Source organism: Emys orbicularis, chromosome 25 (genome assembly GCF_028017835.1).
Source record: "Emys orbicularis isolate rEmyOrb1 chromosome 25, rEmyOrb1.hap1, whole genome shotgun sequence".
Lineage (NCBI taxonomy): Eukaryota > Metazoa > Chordata > Testudines > Emydidae > Emys > Emys orbicularis.
In genome coordinates, this window is record NC_088707.1 from 14,964,492 (window position 1) to 14,988,446 (window position 23,955).

The window sequence follows — 23,955 nt, forward strand, 5'->3', positions numbered from 1 at the left end:
CGGAAGCATAATGACTTGCTGAAGGACAACCTAAAGAAGTGTTATATTGACACTTGGGAGACACTTGCCCAGGATTGCTTAAAATGGAGTGAAGTCCTACGTGATGGTCCCCTGCATTTTGGACTTGCTCGCCGACAAGCTGAAAAGGACAAGAGGCGCAGGAGGAAGGAGAGACTGGCTTCCAGTCATGGTCAACAGCCTCCTGCTGAGCCTGAAAATATCTGCCCTCATTGTAATAGAACTTGTAATAGAACAAGGATTGGCCTTATTGACCACCTGAGGACCCATAACTCCCATGGAAGATGATCATACTCTGTAATGAGTGATCGCCCAAAGATCAGTCATCCATCTTTAGGACAAGACAGATTCAAAACGGTTACACATATGAGGTGATTAACACCCTCATGGACCCAGAAAGAAGTCAATGACCAGAACTTATTCTATTAGCTGGTGCAGAATTCATGGTTTAAGGATGGAAAAACAGTTTTGAACAGTCTCAGGTTCCTTCAGGAGGGCCTTAATATGGTTGTATAAAAACGTCCAAGCTAAAGGTCAAGTCTCCACACTATGACGTAACATTATGTTCAGGAACATAAAGTTCAGGGCAAATCCTGACATCAAATACTTCCTGGGTGGCACTACCTCACAAGGTCATTGAACAAAACCATGGGACCTTAGCATCAGCATCCAACAGTTCATATTGCTTTCTGGATAAGTATTTTGCTGCTGCCAGCTAGTTTTGTAGCTCAAGTGGTAGCAGACTATGGTCCAATGCTGAAAGTTGAGATTAAACCCTGTCTCTGATGCATGATGGGAGAATTGTAGAAGAAAGAAGAAAAAGAACAGCTTTTTGTAAGTAACTTCCTGTCTTGAGAGTGTTTTTAGGTTGCAAAGTCAAGAAGTTGGAATCTAGTAGCCTGCACAACCATAATTTGGCTCTCTTGTGCGTATGCATTGTGATGGTCTTTAATTACATGATGACATACTATTTCCAAAGGTCCCCAGCTTCTAGCAGATTATAGGATTGATGTACAAAGGAGGCAGAATTAAATTGCATGGGTAACTGTAAAACTGGCATTTCTTAACTGTTGAGTGGTTGATTTTGCAATCTAAATAAAACTGAAGAGTTTTTTTGGTATGTGATAAATAGAATAGATAGTGGCTGTGATCTACTGTTCTGTGCAATATTCACTTTTTTTAGTAACACGTCTGTGACATCTGTGGTGGTTGCATAATGGCTGCCACGTTATGTCCTTAAAGCTGTGCCATGGTGATGCTTTATATTCTAGAATGTTTGTCTAGAGTATGAAAGGTACTACATCAAATAAATCTCTATTTTCCTTAGTGTTCCATCAATGATGGTGCAGAGTTCAAAGCAGTGGCAGATGCTATGAAAGTGATAGGCTTCAAACCAGAGGAGGTTCAAACTGTCTACAAAATTTTGGCTGCCATTCTTCACTTGGTGAGTTCCCTGCATGTGGGTTTGTGGAAGCTGTTTTTCCAGGATTGCAATGGCAGGGCAGCCAGGCTGTGTTACTTGTGTTACTGTGTGACTTCAATAGTCGAATTGTTCTAGCAGATGCAGTTGGAAGTGCTGTTTGTTTTGAAAAGTCAACACTATTCCTGCCTGCCAGTAGTGGGTCAGATTTCCCTGTGGGACCACTGTGATCATCTGGTCTGACCTTCTGTATAACACAGGACTTCGAATTTCCCCACAATAATTCAGACTAATGGCTCATCAATCTTCATGTCAGTTTTTCTGGTGATGTCATTAAACTGGAAACCTATTCTAGGACTTTGTGGTGAGCTGTAGTGAAGATGGAAAGGATAAATATAAATAATCTGTGGGTTCTGCTTAGTGTCTTTAAATTCCAACTCCTCTCTAGACCCCTGGTTGTAACAGTCTTTGCCTGATTAAACTTTATTTGAATTAGTTTGTCATAACTTCGTTCCTTGAATCCTGCTAAATATTAAAGGTCAAATCCTTCTTTTGGTCACAGGCAAAGGCGAAGCCTGGGTGGGTGGGTGGGGTCAAGAAGGGTCACATGCCCCTCCCCAGACGCCCAGGGGGAGGCACATTCAGCAGGGAACTACAGTGGTGAAAGGAGCAGAACGTGGGACCGCTGAGTGGCCACACGCCGGCAGCTCCTCCGGCGTGGCTGTACTGCCTCAGCCCCGCCCCAGCCCTTCCACGCAGCTGCGACTCCTGGGGTCTGTACAGCCCCACTGGAGGACAGGGCTGGGGGTGGTACTTGGACAGCTATGCCAGAGGAGCTGCCTGTGTCAGGCCTCCTTCCTTTCGCTGCGGGAGGACAGAGCCCCACCCCAGGTAACGTGGGATGGGGAGGGGACGGGGAGAGCGGGGGGCCCAGGCTGGGGGCAGGGCAGGGAGGAGTCACGGGGGGGGTGTCACGTGGTAGGTCACGTGGGGAAGCCACATGCCCCCTTAGCTGGTGGCCCCCTTTGTGTCCCTCCCATGAGTCGCCCATGAGTGGAGCATACAATACTGAGGACAATTTAGCCTGAATTTAGAAATGTGCTAATGGTGTTCCATTTGTTGATGAATTGAACAGCAGATCACTCCCTGGAAATGAAGTGCTTACTTCAGCTTTGCTGACAATATTCTCAGCAGAGGCACATTGAACAATCTTGTCTTTCGCTACTTGCTACAGGGGAATTTGAAGTTTTCAGTGGATAGCGACACGCCTGTGATTGAAAATGGCAAGGTTGTGTCGGTAATTGCAGACTTGCTGTCAACAAAGTCTGACATGGTGGAGAAGGCCCTGCTTTTTCGAACTGTAGCTACAGGCCGGGATGTCATTGACAAGCAGCACACAGAGCAGGAAGCCACCTATGGCAGAGATGCTTTTGCAAAGGTGAGTCTGAATTCTCTTTCTATAAGTCTGTGCTAGTTTGTCATGCAACAATTTCCAAAACCCCTGGCTCAGTTTTTGCTCTTTAATTTCACAAATGATAGGAGCCCATGGATGAATGAAAGTATTGCAAAGTCCAACATCTGTGTAGCAAAAGGTTCAGCAAAGAGTGCAGATGCTTAATGAAGTTGTAAGAGAAGATCACAAGGTTTTGGGGGCTGTTAGTCTGGATGTTTCATCTTCAATATGTATTTTTAGAATGTTCACATAATGAAAGACTTATTCTTCTAAATTAATGGGTGTATCAGAGTTAAAATTTTATCTGTGAGCGGGGGCAACCCACAAAACAATTTTGGCTGCAGGGTTTGCCAGGACATTGGAAGTCTCTGATCTGTTAGATCATATCTTGATACCATGGAAATGCAGTGAATGAGATTGAGAGAACAGATTGACAGTTCTAGCTGTCTGCTTGCTGTCAAGAAGAGAGCAGTGGAATGGAATGACATCCTTAAACAACATTGAAGTCATGGCAAATGCTACACCTTTGTTTGTTTGGCAACGACAGCAGTCTCCTTTCGAAGGGTGATAGTGACGGAGTATTGGGAGGACACTTAACTACTCAAATTTATTTTAATTGTGAGAAGGAGGAATGGAGGGAGCTAAATGGTGGTATTGGGTAAGAGCTAACGTTTGGGCCAGTCACCTTGAATGCCCTTTTAAGGTTGTAATACTTGCCAGAGCTGCTTAGCACAGGTGTCACTAAATTGAATGATTAGATTCTGAAGACAGAAAATAACCTTGTTTGTGACTACTTCTTGAAAAGTGAACGATGATAATATTTTATAGTACTGTATTTTGTGGTGTTAACTGCTCAGTTACAATGGGTGCGAGCACTGTATAAAAAATCTTAATTCTGCATTCATCTGCTCACCTATATTTTCCATATTCATACAATTCTCTGATCATAGAATCATAGAATATCAGGGTTGGAAGGGACCTCAGGAGGTCATCTAGTCCAACCGCCTGCTCAAAGCAGGACCAATTCCCAACTAAATCATACCAGCCAGGGCTTTGTCAAGCCTGACCTTAAAAACCTCTAAGGAAGGAGATTCCACCACCTCCCTAGGTAACCTATTCCAGTGTTTCACCACCCTCCTAATGAAAAAGTTTTTCCTAATATCCAACCTAACCCTCCCACACTGCAACTTGAGATCATTACTCCTTGTTCTGTCATCTGCCACCACTGAGAACAGTCTAGATCCATCCTCTTTGGAACCCCCTTTCAGGTAGTTGAAAGCAGCTATCAAATCCCCCCTCATTCTTCTCTTCTGCAGACTAAACGATCCCAGTTCCCTCAGCCTCTCCTCATAAGTCATGTGTTCCAGCCCCCTAATAATTTTTGTTGCCCTCCGTTGGACTCTTTCCAGTTTTTCCACATCCTTCTTGTAGCGTGGGGCCCAAAACTGGACACAGTACTCCAAATGAGGCCTCACCAATGTCAAATAGAGGGGAATGATCACGTCCCTCGATCTGCTGGCAATGCCCCTACTTATACAGCCCAAAATGCCATTAGCCTTCTTGGCAACAAGAGCACACTGTTGACTCATATCCAGCTTCTCGTCCACTGTGACCCCTAGGTCCTTTTCTGCAGAACTGCTACCTAGCCATTCGGTCCCTAGTCTGTAGCAGTGCATAGGATTCTTCCGTCCTAAGTGCAGGACTCTGCACTTGTCCTTGTTGAACCTCATCAGGTTTTTTTTGGCCCAATCCTCTAATTTGTCTAGGTCCCTCTGTATCCTATCCCTACCCTCCAGCATATCTACCACTCCTCCCAGTTTAGTGTCATCTGCAAACTTGCTGAGAGTGCAGTCCACGCCATCCTCCAGATCATTAATGTGGAGATGATTAAGTTGTTGCAAGGTTGACTATGACTTTGAATGGGGGAAGTAGGTAGCAGAATTGGTAGAGCTGTTTAAGATTCTAGTCTCATATAAACGAATTTAGAAAGAAATACAGCGATGTTAGGGGGGAGGGATAGCTCAGTGGTTTGAGCATTGGCCTGCTAAACCCAAGGTTATGAGTTCAATCCTTGAAGGGGCCATTTAGGGAACGGGGGTAAAAATCTGTCTGGGGATTGGTCCTGCTTTGCTATCCAACCCTGATATTCTATGATTCTATATTGAAAGAATAGAAGGTTTCTCAGATCAAGAAGTCTGTTTAATTTTAGCAGGAGTTTTACCAGTGAATATGGGTTTAATCTGAAAACCAGCTTGAACTAAACTACTAGAGAAACTATTATAGAGACTTGACAGAAATACAGCTAAATCAGTTATGAGAGAGATCAGAAATTAAGCCTAATGTTTATCCTTGTAGGCTATATATGAGCGCCTTTTCTGTTGGATTGTTACACATATCAATGACATCATTGAGGTGAAGAACTATGACACCACAATCCATGGGAAAAACACAGTCATTGGAGTCCTGGATATCTATGGCTTTGAGATCTTCGACAACAACAGGTAAGCTGCATTGCTAGAGAAGGAAACTGATGCTTCATCTTGCCTGAAATGAAAAACTAATCAATTTTTTCTCAACTTTATTTTTGCAGTTTTGAACAGTTCTGCATTAATTACTGCAATGAAAAGCTGCAGCAGCTTTTTATTCAGCTAGTTCTAAAGCAAGAACAGGAGGAGTATCAGCGAGAGGGGATTCCCTGGAATCATGTGAGTGAATTGGCAGTGGGGGTCTGCTTGAATCCAGTGTACCAGTAGAGGGCCTGGTCCTGAAGTTGCTTCTCATGTAAACTCCCATCAAAGTCAGTGGGAGCTCTGTATCCAGAGCAGATGCAGCACCAGACTTGTTATCCATAAATCACTCTGGACAAAGCAAACTGAAAATATGACACCCTTTCTATACATTTTGTGGCCTCTTTCTGGCTATCATTGTAAACTGGGTGATATGTATATTTAGTTAAACAGGTGTTCAAGTAGAAAGATTTTTTGAAATTGATCCTTTCTAACTGGTAGGATTTTAATTAGAAGATGCTGGTTCAGATTGTATAGACATTACAATCCTGATCCTCTACTATAGAAAATCAGTGGCAAAACTCGTTGATTTCATTGGTGAAAAATCTGGCCTTATAATTGCATAGACCAGGCTTTATGAGCCAGTTATGAAAATGTAATGGGGAAATCTATTATAGGAATGCATTTCAGGGGAAGGGTAGTTACACTTATTACCCACTTTCTTATATTGTTGGAAAGCATTTGGCCTTTGTGTGCCTTCCAATATGACTGCAGCCTGCTAGTGTCCAGTAAAATTGCACAAAGTCATATATACCACTACCTTGCTGTCACAACTTCCACTACCATAAGTGTGTTCATGAATGTCTCACTAAGGTGACTCTTGAAAGATACTGTAGTTGATTATGGGATTGGTGCAGTGGTAATCTGAAACATGTGAAAGGAGACCCTTCTCTGCTGTGCCTCTTAGTGCTGCAAATGTTTCTGCTATAGTTACCCACTTCTTGAAAAATAAAACTCTTTGGAGCTATATAGGAATGAAGAGGGCCAACTATAGACATACTTATGGGGGGTACCATGTGGATCATGTTAAAGCTGCCTAGCCAAATAGACATCAGGTGAGCCTCTTCCACTAGATTCTTTCGTTTTTAGATTTGAATGTTGGCGGTGAAAGTAATGTTTACAGAACTCCTGTGCCCTAAGAGGAAGAGCAGATACTGGGTCAGATTCTCCTCTGTTATGTTTGTCTTCCTACTGGAATCAATGGGGTTTCCACTGGGGTAATTGAACAAAGTTAAACGTACTTTTTAATGCTAATGACTAGGGTTTTTTTGCTTGCTTTAGTATAATCTAATCTTGATGCAACAACTTTGCTTTCAGTCACTAGACTCCAAGTAAGGGATGAAGTTTGGACATGAGTACTAAGCATGTGTTACAAGTACACTTCTCTTAGGGCTGGTCTACACTGGGGGGGGATCGATCTAAGATACTTCGACTTCAGCTACGCTATTCGCGTAGCTGAAGTTGCGTATCTTAGATCGAATTACCTGGGGTCCAGACGGCGCGGGATCGACGGCCGCGGCTCCCCCGTCGACTGCGCTACCGCCGCTCGCTCTGGTGGAGTTCCGGAGTCGATGGTGAGCGCATTCGGGGATCGATACATGTCTTAACGAGACGCGATATATCGATCCCGGATAAATCGATTGCTACTCGCCGATATGGCGGGTAGTGAAGACGTACCCTTAGAGTAGGAAGTCTGAATATATGATCTGCAGTCCAGCATATTTTCAGATTGTCTGTTTGGGAAGCAGTAATTTTCATTACAATTTCTATGTATATTTTATTTCCACTACCTCAGTGGATCTCAAATTATGGTCTATGGAGTATCAGTGGACCACAGAATGGCATGTTTTGCAAAGCAAACAGTGGGATATTTTGGGGACATAGAGGCCTAGGAGAAAGAAATGCTCAAAGTGGTCTGTAGAATGAAACTGTTGAGCACTGCATAATGAGCCTAGTACTTCTCAGTTTAGTTTCTTTATTACAGTTAATAAAGCTGTATTGCACATAATTCTCCCTGTATGGTTACTGGTGTGTGCATAAGTGTGGGTACTATTTGTTCATCCACTTCCTTCCCACTCAATAGTGAGAGAAGACCTGCAAATACCTGTTGTTTTGTGTTCTGCAGATTGATTATTTCAACAACCAGATCATTGTGGATCTGGTGGAACAGCAGCACAAAGGGATCATTGCCATTCTGGATGATGCCTGCATGAATGTTGGAAAAGTCACCGATGAGATGTTCCTTGAGGCACTGAATAACAAACTGGGGAAACATGCTCATTTCTCCAGCAGAAAGGTAAACTATTCATCTGTGTAATCAGAACCCACCTCTCTTCACATGCAGCACATGCTGTATCATTCTAAATGGGATAAGGAAAAGGACTCACACAGTGACTTGAATAGAGGAAGGCCCTTTTCTAGAATAAAACTTAAATGTCTGCTGCACATAGAATTTCTGTATTTATATGGCCAATCAAGTTCTCTAGTTTAGAATGAATGAATGAATGTTATAATGGTTTGTATCCAGAAGAGGGAGCTAAAGTATGATCAATGCAGTAGATTTTATTTCAAGGGGAAAATGGGAAAGCATGAACTTGTCTTGACATATGATGTCATTTATAACCAATAGTTGCACCGTTCCAGTTCATGTGACTGTTCCCTACTCAACCAGCTTTAATATGCTGTGGCAGTGAAAATGGCTCACATTTCTGCTTTATTACAGCTATGTAATCTTCACCCTCAATGGCTACAAAAGGTGCTCATCTTAAATTGTACCCATAATCCTCCAGACCCTTTGATTTGCTTTGTTTTTGATATGACAACCAGTTAAGATTTTGTCACTTGGTAGTATTTTAAAAATACAGGCTCTGGCCTGATACATTTGAGAACCACTCGCATTGAATAATCCAATAATGTCCTTTAATTTACTAATGCCTTTTCATTGAGAAATAGTATTTGAAATGTGTTCATTAGAATACTGTCTTCACCACTGCACAGCTTTGTATATAAGGTAGGAATATCACCGTAGCATACTTGTCTAAGAAATGTGCTAGAGACTGTCTCCAGAGACTCTGAATTCAAACAGTAGAAAGAGCCCTGGATCTGGCTTGTTTTAGTGAAGAATGGAAATGGAAGTAAAAGCAAAAGATTTTCATTCAGCTATGGCTTATTCTTAAGCACACTTCACTTGGAGTGTAACCTGTCAGCTAAACTGCCATACACAATTTTTTGGTAAACAGCGAACAATATTCTCACTGTCAGCACTAAACTGTGGGATTGCTGTGCAGTTAAGGTAGGGGCATATGTTATGAATACTTCAAATCTTATGAGTAAATGGCAGTGAATTTACTCAGTGTATTGAAGTGTTATGTCTGTCATGCATAATTGAGGCTAGTGAATTTGGATGCAAATTATTTCCTTTGTTGTTGTTAATGCTTTTGAATGGTTCCAGTCTCGGGGCTTGGGGAATGAAGTCTTATATTTTCAGAACAGGTATAGCAAGGGCAGCAATAGTCCAGATTCCCAGTGCTACCCTGCCAATATACTTAAACCCAAAGGAAGATCATTCTCCATGACCTGTTCGTTCCTAGGTCTCTTTTCTGCTGAGACCACCAGCAAATGGCTATGCATGGAGGTGAGAGCTGTTGGTATACTGTGCTGGTGTGAGGGGAAGTGAATTTGACAATGAGTGAGGGGCTATAAATGGGAAAGCCACAACTGACTGAACCACTGGCTTCAGGAGTTTCTTCCTTGTATAGGAAACATTCAACCGTATGATGTAGTGCCAATACCAGTATTCCTCAGCAGGGAGGAAATTCTATATTAGCACAGACTGAAAGAGAAAACAAGGGATACAAAAATAAATGAGCACTTCCGCATGTGTAGCCAGTTATACTAATTACTGATGGGAAAACAATCGTATCAGATAGTGTAAATCAATATTACCTTGAAGGTTTTGACCCATCAAATCCTCAGCATCTTGTTTCTTTTTCTGACCTCTTGCACCCCTGCAAACAACATTCTTCTCACTAATACCTAAAATATCTTCTTTACTGGCTCTCTTGCTTCCTCCAGTTACCACCCAATAAAAGTCTGAATTGTTTCAACCTTCATATTTTAAGTTACAAATAAAGACCTGGTTTCATTTTGCTTCCACTTATTTACTTGGCTTTGTGGACTGCAGTTAAAATACTGTGGTGTCTGTCAGCTAAAGTCTTAGCATAATTACTGGGTAAATTAAAGATATTGAGGAAGATGTTCTTAGAGTTAAAATACATGTGCTGATATGCTCTGGGAATAGCTCCTGTTTTCCAGCCTCATGGTTAATGCTTCACTGCCCCCCTCTACAGTATGTTGCACTCCACATCAGTGTGGATAAGCTCTAAGGGGCTGCTGTGCCCTAAATAGTCGTGTCCTAGTTTATGTACGGCATATCTAATCTATTGCTTTCTGCTTAGTTGTTCTGGTTATTCTGGTGAAACCTAGACAGACTAGAATAAATACAAGCTTTACACTGTGGCAATAAATAGACAGCAAAAATGTAGTATTGCTCACAACACCTGTGATGTAAGTAGCAAAGTATTATCAATGAGCAAGGGTTTGCCTTACATTCAGGTTTGTAATTGATTAATCTTGTGTCTGTAAGAGGGTCAGATGCACTGATGGGTAACCATCAGTGAATTCCTAAATCAACTTTAAATGTTGGGAGATTCTCAGAGGGCAGGTGAAGTGACTCACAAAAGGTCACAGTGAGTTGGTGGCAGAGGTGCTATAACAACTTAGTACCATGCTCACCCTTTAACCATGGTGCCTTTTATTCATTTCAGTTGTGGTTTGTGTTTAGAACTAGCAAGATTTAGTATGCTCAGATGTAAACATTCCCTATTTACATCTATCTATCTATTACTCATTCCGTAAATCCCATATACATCGGTGTTGCTCTCAAACTCATGCTCGTTAGAGTCCACATCGAGAAAACTAAAGCCAAGGTTAACATATGAAACAACATTCTCAGTGAACTGGTTACATCAGAATGTGTTGGAGAGCTGTCCATTCCATAATCAACAGCACTGGCACTTTGCTATTCCTTTGCTGTATATGCCTATGCAGTGTGGGCACGATTCCCTCACGCAAAGGAACTAGACCCTGTACTTAATGCCACCTGCTGCTATATTACAGGATACCTTAAGCCTACTCATGTGAACAGCCTCTACGCCCTTGCAGGTATTGCTCCTCCTAATGTACATTGGGAAATTGCTAATAGAATGCAGAAGGCAATGCACATATCCAAGACATCCGCTATATGATATAACACTGACGCTGAGTTGACTGAAGTCACAACAAAGTTTTCTTGCCACTATTAAACCCCTAACATTGTTGCCCAAACAGACAAGGTTTCAGTTTTGGCAAATAAGTAGAGAATGACCCTGTAGCCTCTGTGCTCCGATTCCCATCAGTGGAGCACCTGCCACCCAATGCAGATCAGCCCTGGGGTATATGGCATTGTGTTAATCAACTCTGCACTGGAGTCTGCCAGTCTAGAGATGCAGTGATAAAGTGGGGCTATGTTACTGGCCCCAATACCTGTGACTGTGGCAGAAAGACTCAAAATATGATGAAGCATCTCCTGCAGTGCCATTCCTTGACCATGAATGCTCTTCCAGTGAGCTGGCAGAGTGCAATGATCAGGCAATTGCATGTGCGTGGATGTGGTGGAAAACAGTATGAGGACACAAAAAGAAGATCCCATAGTTAACCAGCTGAGCATTTATGGTGCTACCACCACTATGCCAGTTCAAGGCTGTGACCTTCACATGGCTGATGTATTTAGTTTCCTAGGACGATGGGTGCCGTTTGATATCTGTCAAACCATGAAGTAGCATTAGCACTATTTGTCTGAGGGTATGTCTACATTACAAAATTATGTTGACCTAAGTTACGTTGACATACAGCCACCGCAGTAATTAAATTGCTTTTGCACGTCCACACTACGCTCCTTGTGTTGGTGGTGCGCATCCTCACCAGGAGCACTTCCACCGATTGAACTGTCAATGTGGGGTATTGTGCAACGGCTTCTGAAAGGCAGCAACAATCAATGTCAGCAACAAGTGTCTATGCTGAAACTGCATCGACCTAACTCTCATGGAAGTGGAGTTAACTCAGCATAGTGGGCGAGTAACATCTGCATGAGCGAAGTTTTAGTGTAGACACTTACAGAGTTAGCTCGACATAAGCTGCCTTGCATCAACCTAACTCTGTAGTGTAGACCAGGTCTGAGAGAGGTAGCAGTTTACTTTTGAACTTGATATGTATTTTGAAGGCCAAATAGCCAGCAAAAAAGGATAAGATGTGAACTGAGAGAAGTTTGAAAAAGAAGGAAACTGCTTTTCTGCAATCACAGAATCATGGAATCTCAGGGTTGGAAGGGACCTCAGGAGGTATCTAGTCCAACCCCCTGCTCAAAGCAGGACCAATCCCCAACTAAATCATCCCAGCCAGGGCTTCGTCAAGCCTGACCTTAAAAACCTTTAAGGAAGGAGATTGCACCACCTCCCTAGGTAACCCATTCCAGTGCTTCACCACCCTCCTAGTGAAATAGTGTTTCCTAATATCCAACCTAAACCTCCCCCACTGCAACTTGAGACCATTGCTCCTTGTTCTGTCATCTGCCACCACTGAGAACAGTCTAGATCCATCCTCTTTGGAACCCCCTTTCAGGTAGTTGAAAGCAGCTATCAAATCCCCCCTCATTCTTCTCTTCTGCAGACTAAACAATCCCAGTTCCCTCAGCCTCTCCTCATAAGTCATGTGTTCCAGCCCCCTAATAATTTTTGTTTCCCTCCGCTGGACTCTTCCCAATTTGTCCACATCCTCCTTGTAGTGTGGGGCCCAAAACTGGACAGAGTACTCCAGATGAGGCCTCACCAATGCTGAATAGAGGGGAATGATCACGTCCCTCGATCTGCTGGCAATGCCCCTACTTATACAGCCCAAAATGCCGTTAGCCTTCTTGGCAAGAAGGACACACTGTCGACTCATATCCAGCTTCTCGTCCACTGTAACCCCTAGGTCCTTTTCTGCAGAACTGCCGCCTAGCCACTCGGTCCCTAGTCTGTAACAGTGAATGGGATTCTTCCGTCCTAAGTGCAGGACTCTGCACTTGTCCTTGTTGAACCTCATCAGGTTTCTTTTGGCCCAATCCTCTAATTTGTCTAGGTCCCTCTGTATCCTATCCCTACCCTCCAGCGTATCTACCACTCCTCCCAGTTTAGTGTCATCGACAAACTTGCTGAGGGTGCAATCCATACCATTCTCCAGATCAGGGATAGGCAACCTTTCAGAAGTGGTGTGCCGAGTCTTCATTTATTCTCTTTAATTTAAGGTTTCGCGTGCCGGTAATACATGTTAACGTTTTTTAGAAGGTCTCTCTCTATAAGTCTATATTATATAACTAAACTATTGTTTCAAAATGTTTTAAGAAGCTTCCTTTAAAATTAAATTAAAATGCTAATCTTACGCTGCCAGCCAGCTCAGCCCACTTCCAGCCTGGGGTTCTGTTCACCTAGGCCTGCAGCGGGCTGAGCGGGGCGATTCGAGGTCAGGGCATAGGGCTGGGGTGTGTGTGGAGGTGCAGGGCAGAAGGCTGGGTGTTGGGGGGAGGTCAGGGCAGAGGGCTGGGGGGTGTGTGGAGGTGCAGGGCAGAAGGCTGGGTGTTGGGGGGAGGTGCAGGGCAGAGGGCTGGGGGGGTGTTGGGGGGAGGTCAGGGCAGAAGGCTGGGTGTTGGGGGGAGGTCAGGGCAGAAGGCTGGGGTGTGTGTGGGGGTGCAGGGCAGAAGGCTGGGGTGTGTGTGTGGGGAGGATCAGGGCAGAGGGCTGGGGTGTGTGTGGAGGCACAAGGCTGGGTGTGGGGGGGGTTCAGGGCAGAGGGCTGGGGGTGTGTGGAGGTGCAGGGCAGAGGGTTGGGAGTTGGGGGGAGGTCAGGGCAGAGGGCTGGAGGGTGTGGGGGGGGTGCAGGGCAGAAGGCTGGGGGTGTGTGTGGAAGTGCAGGGCAGAGGGCTTGGGGGGGCGTGGGGGGTGCAGGGCAGAGGGCTGGAGGGTGTGTGGGGGGTGCAGGCCTGAGCGGCTCATGGCAGGGGGCTGGGAGGGATATGCCCTGTTCCACCCCCTTCCCCCAGGCCCGTCCCTACCTCTCTCTGCCTGCTCTACAGAGCAGTGAGCACGCTGCCGCTCGGCTCTGCTCTGCTCCGCTCCCCCTCGCAAGGGCCGTCGCCGGCAGGGAGAGGGGGGAGGAGGGGCGGAGGGGCCGGAATGCACCACGTTGTGGGAAGAAACGGGGGGGGGGGAGCGTGGCTGCCGCAGGACCAAGCTTCTGCCTCCTGCCCCTGCAGGGGAGAGCGGTGGGCGGGGGAGCTGAGGGGGGCGAGGGGCCGGGACTCCCCCCCACTGCTCTCCCCTGCCGGGACAGGAGGCAGAAGCTTGGTCCTGCGGCAGCCAAGCTTCCCTCCTCCCCCTTCTTCCCCCAGCGTGGCGCTTTCCAGCCCCTCCTCCTCCTCTCACTGGGCAGGCAACGTGCCACTCAAAATCGGCTTGCATGCCGTAGGTTGCCGACCCCTGCTCCAGATCATTAATGAAGATACTGAACGAAACCGGCCCCAGGACTGACCTTTGGGGCACTCCACTTGATACCGGCTGCGAACTAGACATAGAGCCATTGATCACTACCCGTTGAGCCCGATGATCTAGCCAGCTTTCTATCCACCTTATAGTCCATTCATTCAGCCCATACTTCTTTAACTTGCCGGCAAGAATACTGTGGGAGACCATATCAAAAGCTTTGCTAAAGTCAAGGGTTCGGGGCCGATGCAACCACTAGGCGAACTAGGCAGTCACCTAGGGCGCCAAGTGGTTGGGGCGCCAAAAAGCGGTGCCCTGGCTCGGCAGGGAGGAGCCGCCTTCTGGAGGCACCGGAGAGCCAGAGCATCGGCTTGCGGGGGCGGCGAGCCCGAGCCATGGAGGAGCTGGCACGGCGCAGGGGGACAGCAGCCCTGCAAAGGTGTCAGCGCCGCTAGCGGGGAGCAGCCGCGCCCCTCCTGCCCAGGCTGCGGCCTGGCGCCCCCCCCGGGGGGGCTCCTGCAGGCTTCAGCAGATGCATGTGGGCACTTGCCCTCATGCGCCCCCTGGCTCCCCCCTCGCCGCGCTTGGGCTCTGCGTCTCCCGGGCTTGTGAGCCGCCACCGCCCCTCCTGCTGCCTCAGCACTCTGCGGGGGAGGGGCTGTGTGCGCGGCAGCCCAGTAGCGCGTTTTGCCTCCACGTGGAGCCAGTGCCTGACCGGCATGGCAGTAAGGGGAGTCCCGGGGGGCAGTCAGGGAGCAGGGGGAGGGTTGGATGGGTCGGGAGTTCTGGGGGGGGGGCCTGTCAGGGGGCGGGGAGTGGTTGGATGGGGCATGGGAGTCCCGGGGGTCTGTCTGGGGGCGGGGGTGTGGAGAAGGATCGGAGCAGTCAGGGGACAGGGAGCAGGGGGAGGGTTGGATGGGTCAGGAGTTCTGGGGGAGGCTGTCACGGGGTAGGGGTGTGGAGAGGGATCGCAGCAGTCGGGGGACAAGGAACAGGGAGGCTTAGGTAGGGGGTGGGGTTCTGGGGGGCAGTTAGGGGCAGGGGTCCCAGGAGGGGGAAGTCGGGACAAGGAGCGGGGGGATTTGAGAGTTCGGGGGGGGGGGGCTGTCAGGGGGCGGGGGTGTGGAGAGGGATCGGAGCAGTCGGGACAGGGAGCAGGGGGGGTTAGATGGGTTGGGAGTTCTGGGGGTCCTGTCAGGGGGCAGGGAGTGGTTGGATGGGGCATGGGAGTCCCAGGGGTCTGTCTGGGGGCGGGGGTGTAGATAAGGGTTGTGGCAGTCAGGGGACAGGTAGGGGGTAGGGTCCTAGGGGGGCAGTTAGGGGACAAGGAACAGGGAGGCTTAGGTAGGGGGTGGGGTTCTGGGGAGCAGTTAGGAGCGGGGGTTCCAGGAGGGGGCAGTCGGGACAAGGAGTGGGGGGGTGTTGGGGGTTCTGAGGGGGGCAGTCAGAGGGCGGGAAGTGGGAGGGAGTGGATCGGGGCTAGGGCGGGGCTCTCCCCCCCCCCTTTTTTGATTGTTGAAATATGGTAACCCTAGGTGAGACGGGAGCCGGGGGCGCATGAGGGCTGGCGCCCACATGCATCCGCTGCAGCCTGCAGTAGCCCCCGGGGGGGGGGCGTGCCAGGCCGCAGGAGGGGCGGGGGGTGCAGCTGCTCCCCACTAGCGGTGCCGCTGCCTTTGCAGGGCTGCTGCCCCCCTGCACCGCGCCGGCTGCTCCATGGCTGGGGCTCGCCGCCACTGCAAGCTGACGCTCTGGCTCTCCGGTGCCTCCGGAAGATGGCTCCTCCCTGCCGAGCTGCTGCAGCGGCCCAAGCCTGGCAAAGCCAGTGAGTGGACTCAGGGCGGGGGCCGCCGGGGTGGGGAGGGCTCACGGAGGGCTGTGCACCTTCCAGGGGAGTTCAGGGAGGGGGGAGGGGGGAACCTGGTCTGGGGAGCAGACCCTGGGCACGGCTGGCCCAGTGGGCAGGCTGGCCCCTGGGGTCTATGAAGGCTCATTGGGATTTGCCCCTCAATGAGTCGATGTGCCGGGGGGGGGAGGCGCAAGGTGGAAGTTTCGCCGAGGGCGCAAAATATCCTTTCACCGGCCCTGCAAGGAATAGCACGTCCACTGCTTTCCTCATATCCACAGAGCCAGTTATCTCGTCATAGAAGGCAATTAGGTTAGTCAGGCATGACTTGCCCTTGGTGAATCCATGCTGACTGTTCCTGATCACTTTCCTCTCCTCTAAGTGCTTCAGAATTGATTCCTTGGGGACCTGCTCCATGATTTTTCCAGGGACTGAGGTGAGGCTGACTGGCCTGTAGTTCCCCAGATCCTCCTCCTTCCCTTTTTTAAAGATGGGCACTACATTAGCCTTTTTCTAGTCATTCGGGACCTCCCTCGATCGCCATGAGTTTTCAAAGATAATGGCCAATGGCTCTGCAATCACAGCCGCCGACTCCTTTAGCACCCTCGGTTGCAGCGCATCCGGCCCCATGGACTTGTGCTCGTCCAGCTTTCCTAAATAGTCCTGATCCACTTCTTTCTCCACAGAGGGCTGGTCACCTCCTCCCCATACTGTGCAATCCTGTACTGTCAGGCATTTCTCAGGTTTTCTTGGCCAGACTTGGCTTTCTCCATATTTCTGCTGGCAAGCACTATTAGATTGACAGGATGCAAAAAGCCAGGCTAGTGCTTCATAAAGAAATAGGGAGCAAAGATATAAAACCAAGTAAGAGTTTGAGATGGACTTTATTAGGCCTTTCCACAAGAGACCAAACAAAACTGCCAAAAAGAACACCCTTAAAAATGAAGCCAATGCACTGTCTTAAAAGGTGTCGTCAGATTGGATTATCCTTCATGTGTGTAGCATGGCTACTGGATGGTCCAGCCTTGTGGTCTTGTGCTTGTAACTAATGTGCAGTCACTTCCATTTCTTTGCTGTTCCAGCTTTTTAGGAAAACTCGGCTAAAACTATTTGCATTTTGTTTTAGATGCTAGTGACTCCTGTGTTGTGGGCTGTTTATGTATCTTCTTTGCAGCATAACAGTCTAACAGCATATTAAGAGCATTCTGTGGCAACAGGGATAGAGCAATAGCTTTGGCCACTATTGAGCATCCTGGGGTTAATCACGGACTAGCAGAGCTGTGAAAGTTCTAGCTTGTGTGTTTATTGGCTGCCAGTTATTGGTGGGACCTCATCCTCAAAGGAAACCTGCACAACACTTTCAAAAGATGAGCCTGAGACTTAAATTCATAACTTTGCTAGACACTGAAAATCATGGACTGAATAGACACTGGGTTTATGACTTATTACAATAATCTATAACCCACTAACAATCCCCCTCAATTGTTTTTTTCTCCCCTCCCTTCCTTTCCACCTATGACTGGAGGAGTGTTAACAGGCCACTTCACCTTGAACGGTCCTTTTAAATGTGTGTTAACTGCTTATTCTAAACAATCTGTTCCACCTTGTATTTAGCTGTGATGTTCTGAGTATGTTTTCCAGACCTGAAGAAGAGCTCTGTGTAAGCTCGAAAGCTAGTCTCTTTCACCGACAGAAGTTAGTCCAATAAAAGATATTACATCACCCACCTTTTCTCTAAATACTGGGGGGACAGATTGATGCTTTGTAAATACCTTACACGTCATTCAGTCATCCTGAGTTACTGATACCATGTTATGTTGATTTGGAGGTGATTATGATGCCATGAACGAATAAATAGGAGCAGATGGGGAACACAAGGCAAAGCAGTTCTGTTTCCATGCACATATTCTTATTAATAAAAAAGGAACAGTTTTTGGAGGTGTCAGTGACTATTTAATTGAAAAAAATCTGCATCTTGGAACATGGTTTATTTTTATGTCCTTGTGTTTTATTTATCCAAAAAAATCTGGATAAAGTACATGATGATTTGTCTGTAGAAAATAGAATAATTTTTACAATTCCGGTTTGTTGTAATACAAGGTGAAATCTAAAAGCTGCTGTGCTCTGAACTTTGTGGAATTTCAATGCTTACATTTAATGCCTTCCTTTTAATAAATGTGTGATTTATTTTAGCTTTGTGCGACAGACAAGATCCTGGAGTTTGATAGAGACTTTCGGATTAAGCACTACGCGGGAGACGTTATGTGAGTGTTTCCTTTCTGTATTAGAAGGTGCACCTTCTACTTGTTCTTGTCCAGCTTTAACCTACATTGTGTTCTCATTTCTATGTGATAAATGCAACAGATTTAAAATAAAATTCAGTGCCATACTTGTTCTTGCTACATGGTATACAGTCTTCTTGGAAGTTAGGGAATATGAAGGGTGGAGGAAGAAAAATGAAGTTTCCCAAGAGACGCTTAGGTCTTGTCTACACAAGAAAGTTGTACTGACCTAAGAAATCTGTTTAGTGCCATATCAATTTATCTTAAATGGATAAAGAATCCATTTAAGATTAATTGAATTAAAATAGGGCATCCTTAAACTGAAACAAGAGTGTTCACACAAGCAGCGTGCATCAATCTAACTAAATTGCCTTAAGGGTTTTTCTACACTTAACATTTTTTACCAAAGTAGCTATTTTGGAATAATTATTTTTGGATGAGGATTAAATTAAATTGGACAAAGGCACTCTTATTCCAGAATAAGAGTGGTGACATGGAAAGTTACTCCAGAATAACTATTCTGGCATATTTCTTGGTGTAGACAAACCCTAAAAGAATCATTAAATCAGTCCAACTTTCTTTTATAGCCAATACCTGAAGCATGTTAATGATGGAACAATTTGGGACTTTATAAAGGTGACAAATCCAGGCTTTATGGAGTCCATTAAGTGAAGGTAGATTTCTTGTGGAGTCTCTGTTGAATATAGCGTTATTGATAGACACAGCTGACGGGGTTGGTCCTGCTTTGAGCAGAGGGTTGGAGTAGATGACCTCCTTAGGTCTCTCCCGACCCTAAGCTTCTATGATTCTGAAACAGCCAAATTTCTCTAGTAGCTTAGGGAAAAAGCACGAGGTGATCCCTCTGTGGTTGAAACTTTTGCACTGCTAGCGGCTGAGAGCTTGCAAATCTAAGAGGACAGAAGTGAATTGTGAAAGCACCTGCAGACAGTACTAGAGCCCACAGTTTGTTTGTTTGAAATAATTCTTATTGTTTCTCATCTGTAGATTTAAAAGTGCATTCTCAAATTAGGGAAGCATTATTCCCATTTTAAAGAAGGAGAAATTTAGGCACATAAAGGAAGTGATTTTACCCAAAAGGTTATACAGCAAGTTAGTGGCAGATCTGAGAATGAGCTTGTCCCTTGTCTCCCAGTCCCACCCATTGACCACATTTCTTCCCTTGTATGTGATTCCACGTTGGTGCACATAAGCTTTTTCTACCGAATACCCAGAAGCTGTGGCCGTGGGGATATTTGACCTCTGTGTAACTGACTGTTTTTCTCTTTCATAGATATTCAGTCACAGGATTTATTGACAAAAACAAGGACACTTTATTCCAAGACTTCAAACGCCTAATGTATAACAGGTAGGAACAAAGCTTTGATCAGCCGACCTGTTTTGTACACTATTTTATATTCTGCCAAAATATTTTGTTATAGTCTAGTTCATAGATTTTTAAGACTAGAAGGACATTTATGATCATCTAGTATGACATCATGAATACCCAGGCTAGAGAATTTCACCCAGTAACTTCTGCATAAAGCCCATAATTTTTGGATGAGCTAGAACATAACTTTTCTAGGATGACATCCAATCATGATTTAAAGGTTTCAAGTGATTGAAAATCCACCAGATTGCCAGGTAAACTGTTTCAATGGTTAATTACCCTCACTATAAACAAATTGCACCTCATTTCTAGTCTGAATTTGTCTAATTTCAGCATCTAGCCATTGGATCTTCCTATGCCTATGTCTGTTGGATTAAGGAGCCCTTTACAAATAGGAAATCTTTCCCCCATGTAGACCCTGATCAAATTACCTCTTAACCATCTCTTGGATGAACTGTCTGTATTGAGTTTCTTTAGTCTCTTGCTGTAAGGCAGGTTTTCTAGACCTCACATCATTCTTGTAGCTCTTTTCTGAACCCTTTTCAATTTGTCAGCATCCATTTTGAAGTGTGGGCACCAACAGAGAATAAGTATGCCAGTAATGGTCTCACTAATGTTTTCTACAGCAGTAATAGCTCCTCCTTACTGTCAGTATTCCCCCTGCCTATACATCAAAGGATCACATTAGCTACCTCAACTGCCATGCTACAGTAGGAGTTCATGTTCAGTTGATTATCCACCATGATTCTAAGCCCCTTCCAGAGTTGCTGCTTTCCAGGATCCAGTCCCCCAGCCCATCTATTTGGCTGTATTAAAATGCATGCTTGAACCCAACTTACTAGGCGATCCAGGTCACTCTGTACAGTGGACACGTTCTCATCCTTTACCATTTCTCCAGTATATGTGTCCTTTGCTAACGTGTTAGAAATGATTTAATATTTTCTTTTAAATCACTGATAAATATTGAATAGCATTTAGCTAAAAACAGACCCCGGTGGGACTCTACTGATACATTAACTTTTTTCCAGTCCTCTGCAACTTCCCCAGTATTCCAAGATTTGTCAAATAACAAAAGTTGCTCAGAGAGCTCGTCTGCCAATTTCTTAAAGATGTGTGGAACAATATTGTCAGACATATAGATGAACATCATCTGTTGAGGAAGAATCAATATGGTTTTAGTAAAGGGAAATCATGCCTCACCAATCTACTAGAATTCTTTGAGGGGGTCAACAAGCATGTGGACCAAGGGGATCCAGTGGATATAGTGTACTTAGATTTTCAGAAAGCCTTTGACAAGGTCCCTCACCAAAGGCTCTTATGCAAAGTAAGCTGCCACGGGATAAGAGGGAAGGTCCTCTCATGGATTGGTAACTGGTTAAAAGATAGGAAACAAAGGGTAGGTATAATGGTCAGTTTTCAGAATGGAGAGCGGTAAATAGTGGTGTCCCCCAGGGGTCTGTTCTGGGACCAGTCCTAGTCAACATATTCATAAATGATCTGGAAAAAGGGGTAAACAGTGAGGTGGCAAAATTTGTAGATGATACAAAATTACTAAAGATAGTTAAGACCCAGGCAGACTGTGAAGAGCTACAAAAGGATCTCTCAAAACTGGGTGACTGGGCAACAAAATGGCAGATGGAATTTAATGTTGATAATTGGAAAGCATAATCCCAACTATACATATAAAATGATGGGGTCTAAATTAGCTATTACCACTCAAGAAAGAGATCTTGGAGTCATTGTGGATAGATCTCTGAAAACATCCACTCAATGCGCAGCAGCAGTCAAAAAAGCAAACAGAATGCTGGGAATAATTAAGAAAGAGATAGATAATAGGACAGAAAATATCATGTTGCATCTATATAAATCCATGGTATGCCCACATCTTGAATACTGTGTGCAGATGTGGTCGCCCCATCTCAAAAAAGATATATTGGAATTCGAAAAGGTTCAGAAAAGGGCAACAAAAATGATTAAGGATATGGAACGGCTTCTGTATAAGGAGAGATTAATAAGACTGGGACTTTTCAGTTTGGAAAAGAGACAGGTAAGGGGAAATATGATTTGAGGTCTCTAAAATCATGACTGGTGTAGAGAAAGTAGATAAGGAAGTGTTGTTTCCTACTTCTCATAACACAAGAACTAGGGGTCACCAAATGAAATTAAAAGGCAGCAGGTTTAAAATTTCTTCACACAACGCACAGTCAACCTGTGGAACTCCTTGCCAGAGGATGTTGTGAAGGCCAAGACCATAACAGGGCTCAAAAAAGAACTAGATACATTCATGGAGGATAGGTCCATCAATGGCGATTAACCAGGATGGGCAGGAATGGTGTCCCTAGCCTCTGTTTGCCAGAAGCTGGGAATGAGCGACAGGGGATGGATCACTTGATGATTACCTGTTCTGTTCATTCCCTCTGGGGCACCTGGCACTGGCCACTGTCGGAAGACAGGATACTGGGCTAGATGGACCTTTGATCTAACCCAGTAGGGCCATTCTTATGTTCTAAGTTATCAGGCCTTGCAGGTTTAAAATATTTAACTTTGATAGATGCTGTTTAACAACCTGCCTATTTACTGTTAGAATAGAAAGCATTTCATTATCACTGTAAGACGTGACTCCACCTTTTAGCTTCTTTCCAAACACAGGACAGAAATATTAATGAGCACTTCTGTTTTTTCTACCTCATTATTAACAACTGTATCATTCTTATCTAATAATGGACCTATACTACTGCTTGGATTTTTTTTGTTCCTGATTTTTTAAATATAATTTCTTACTGTCCTTGGCCCTACTAGCCACAGATTTTTTTCATTGGTACCTTTTCTTCCTTTATTAATTGTCTGCATTTTATAATTAATTATTTATAGTCATTGCTCTCAGCTTCTCCTTTTCTGATTTTATGAATATTTTAATAGGATTTTGTTAACTGAAGAAACCTTTCATGTCTGGAATTGAGTGTTTTCAGCACCTAAGTCAGCAGTTGTCTACGAATACTTTATTTTTGCTCAACTGTTTTTTCGTTTATTTTTCTACCCACAGTTTTTCTTGTTTTCCAGCTTTGAGAGATTGGCCCTTTTTATAGTGTCTAATATATATCACTGGTTTGGGCTGTATTCTGTTGGCACATGAATGTAACCAATCATTCCATATAAGCAACAACTAATTTTTACTTATCAGTCATCTTTATCCATCAGAAAGAGGTTATAATATAGAGTTACCTTTTGATGGGTGTAATACTACTTGTGCTAGAAAATTATCTATAATTCTTAGAAACTCCTCATGCTGCCACTAGTAAAGCACCCTAGATCTGCAGCATGTGTCCCTCTGACTGAAATCCCCCAGGATAATGCTGCTTTTCTTTCTACACATTCTAGATGTATATTTTAAGGAATTGTTCATCCTGTTCTCTGTCCTATTCATCTATTATAGACCCCAGACCAATACTCCATGTTGTGACTTATCAGTTAATACTGTACATTGATTCATAAGCATTCTAGGTCTCTCACTTCTGAAGTGTCTTTCTCTGAAGATGGTAAGGGCATCCCTTTTCTGCCCACTCTGTCCTTCACAAATAGGTTGTATATAATGATTTTTCACTTACTGATCATGTGACTCCTCTGAGATTTCAGTAATACAAATTATGTCCATTTCCCCCCATAAACAAGCATTTCTGATTTCTCATAGCATCAGTATATAGGCGGTTAACGAATTTTTTTCTCTTTGCATCCCTTAACTTCTTGATTCTTTATATGCATGATACCTTGAGTATGACTTGTTTATATTTGTAATAGCTTCACCTTTTGTTGCTAGTTTAATGCCCAGGCAGCTAGTCAAGCTAATCTGTCACCAGGAGTGTTGCTTCTCCTGCTGCTGAGGTGGAGGCTTTCCAACCTGAACAGCCTCATCTCCCCAAAGAAGGGGGCCCAATGTTCCACGAACCCAAACTCTCCACTTTATTCCACTTACCCAGCAGCAGTTTACATCCATTATCTTCTGTTTATCTTGTCTTGCTTGTGAGGCAGAAAAGATCTCTCCAAGACAACCACCTGTACTTTCCTCTCCCACAGCTCCCTTCTATAGTGCCCCCAATGGATCAGCTATGGATCAAACTTATTAAAGGCACAAATTTAACTGTGACTTTCTTTTTACCCTATATTTCTGATTAAGTAATGTAGGTTAAAGTTTAAAATTGGTTTGGATTGTTTTTGGCTTACTTTTATTAAAAATAATCACTTGTGCAGGATATATTAGTTTGGAATAAAATACTATGCATCTTAAAGGGAGGGGTGGATTATGTGGTGGTTCATATTAATTTCTTAGGCTACTGATCTTAATTTTGGGCCCTCTTTTATGCACATATTTATGC

General features: G+C 44.9%; 1 protein-coding gene across 1 annotated transcript in view; it reads left to right on the forward strand.

Annotated features, from left to right (window-relative positions):
- The window catches only part of MYO1D (myosin ID), a 369,137-nt gene that overhangs the window by 109,366 nt on the left and 235,816 nt on the right, over window positions 1-23,955 (forward strand). Inside the window, exons 7-13 of the mRNA XM_065422544.1 lie at window positions 1,346-1,462; window positions 2,673-2,876; window positions 5,247-5,392; window positions 5,482-5,596; window positions 7,584-7,754; window positions 18,110-18,180; window positions 19,490-19,564. Coding sequence (XP_065278616.1) covers window positions 1,346-1,462; window positions 2,673-2,876; window positions 5,247-5,392; window positions 5,482-5,596; window positions 7,584-7,754; window positions 18,110-18,180; window positions 19,490-19,564 — 899 coding nt within the window. The remainder of the gene's footprint in view (window positions 1-1,345; window positions 1,463-2,672; window positions 2,877-5,246; window positions 5,393-5,481; window positions 5,597-7,583; window positions 7,755-18,109; window positions 18,181-19,489; window positions 19,565-23,955) is intronic.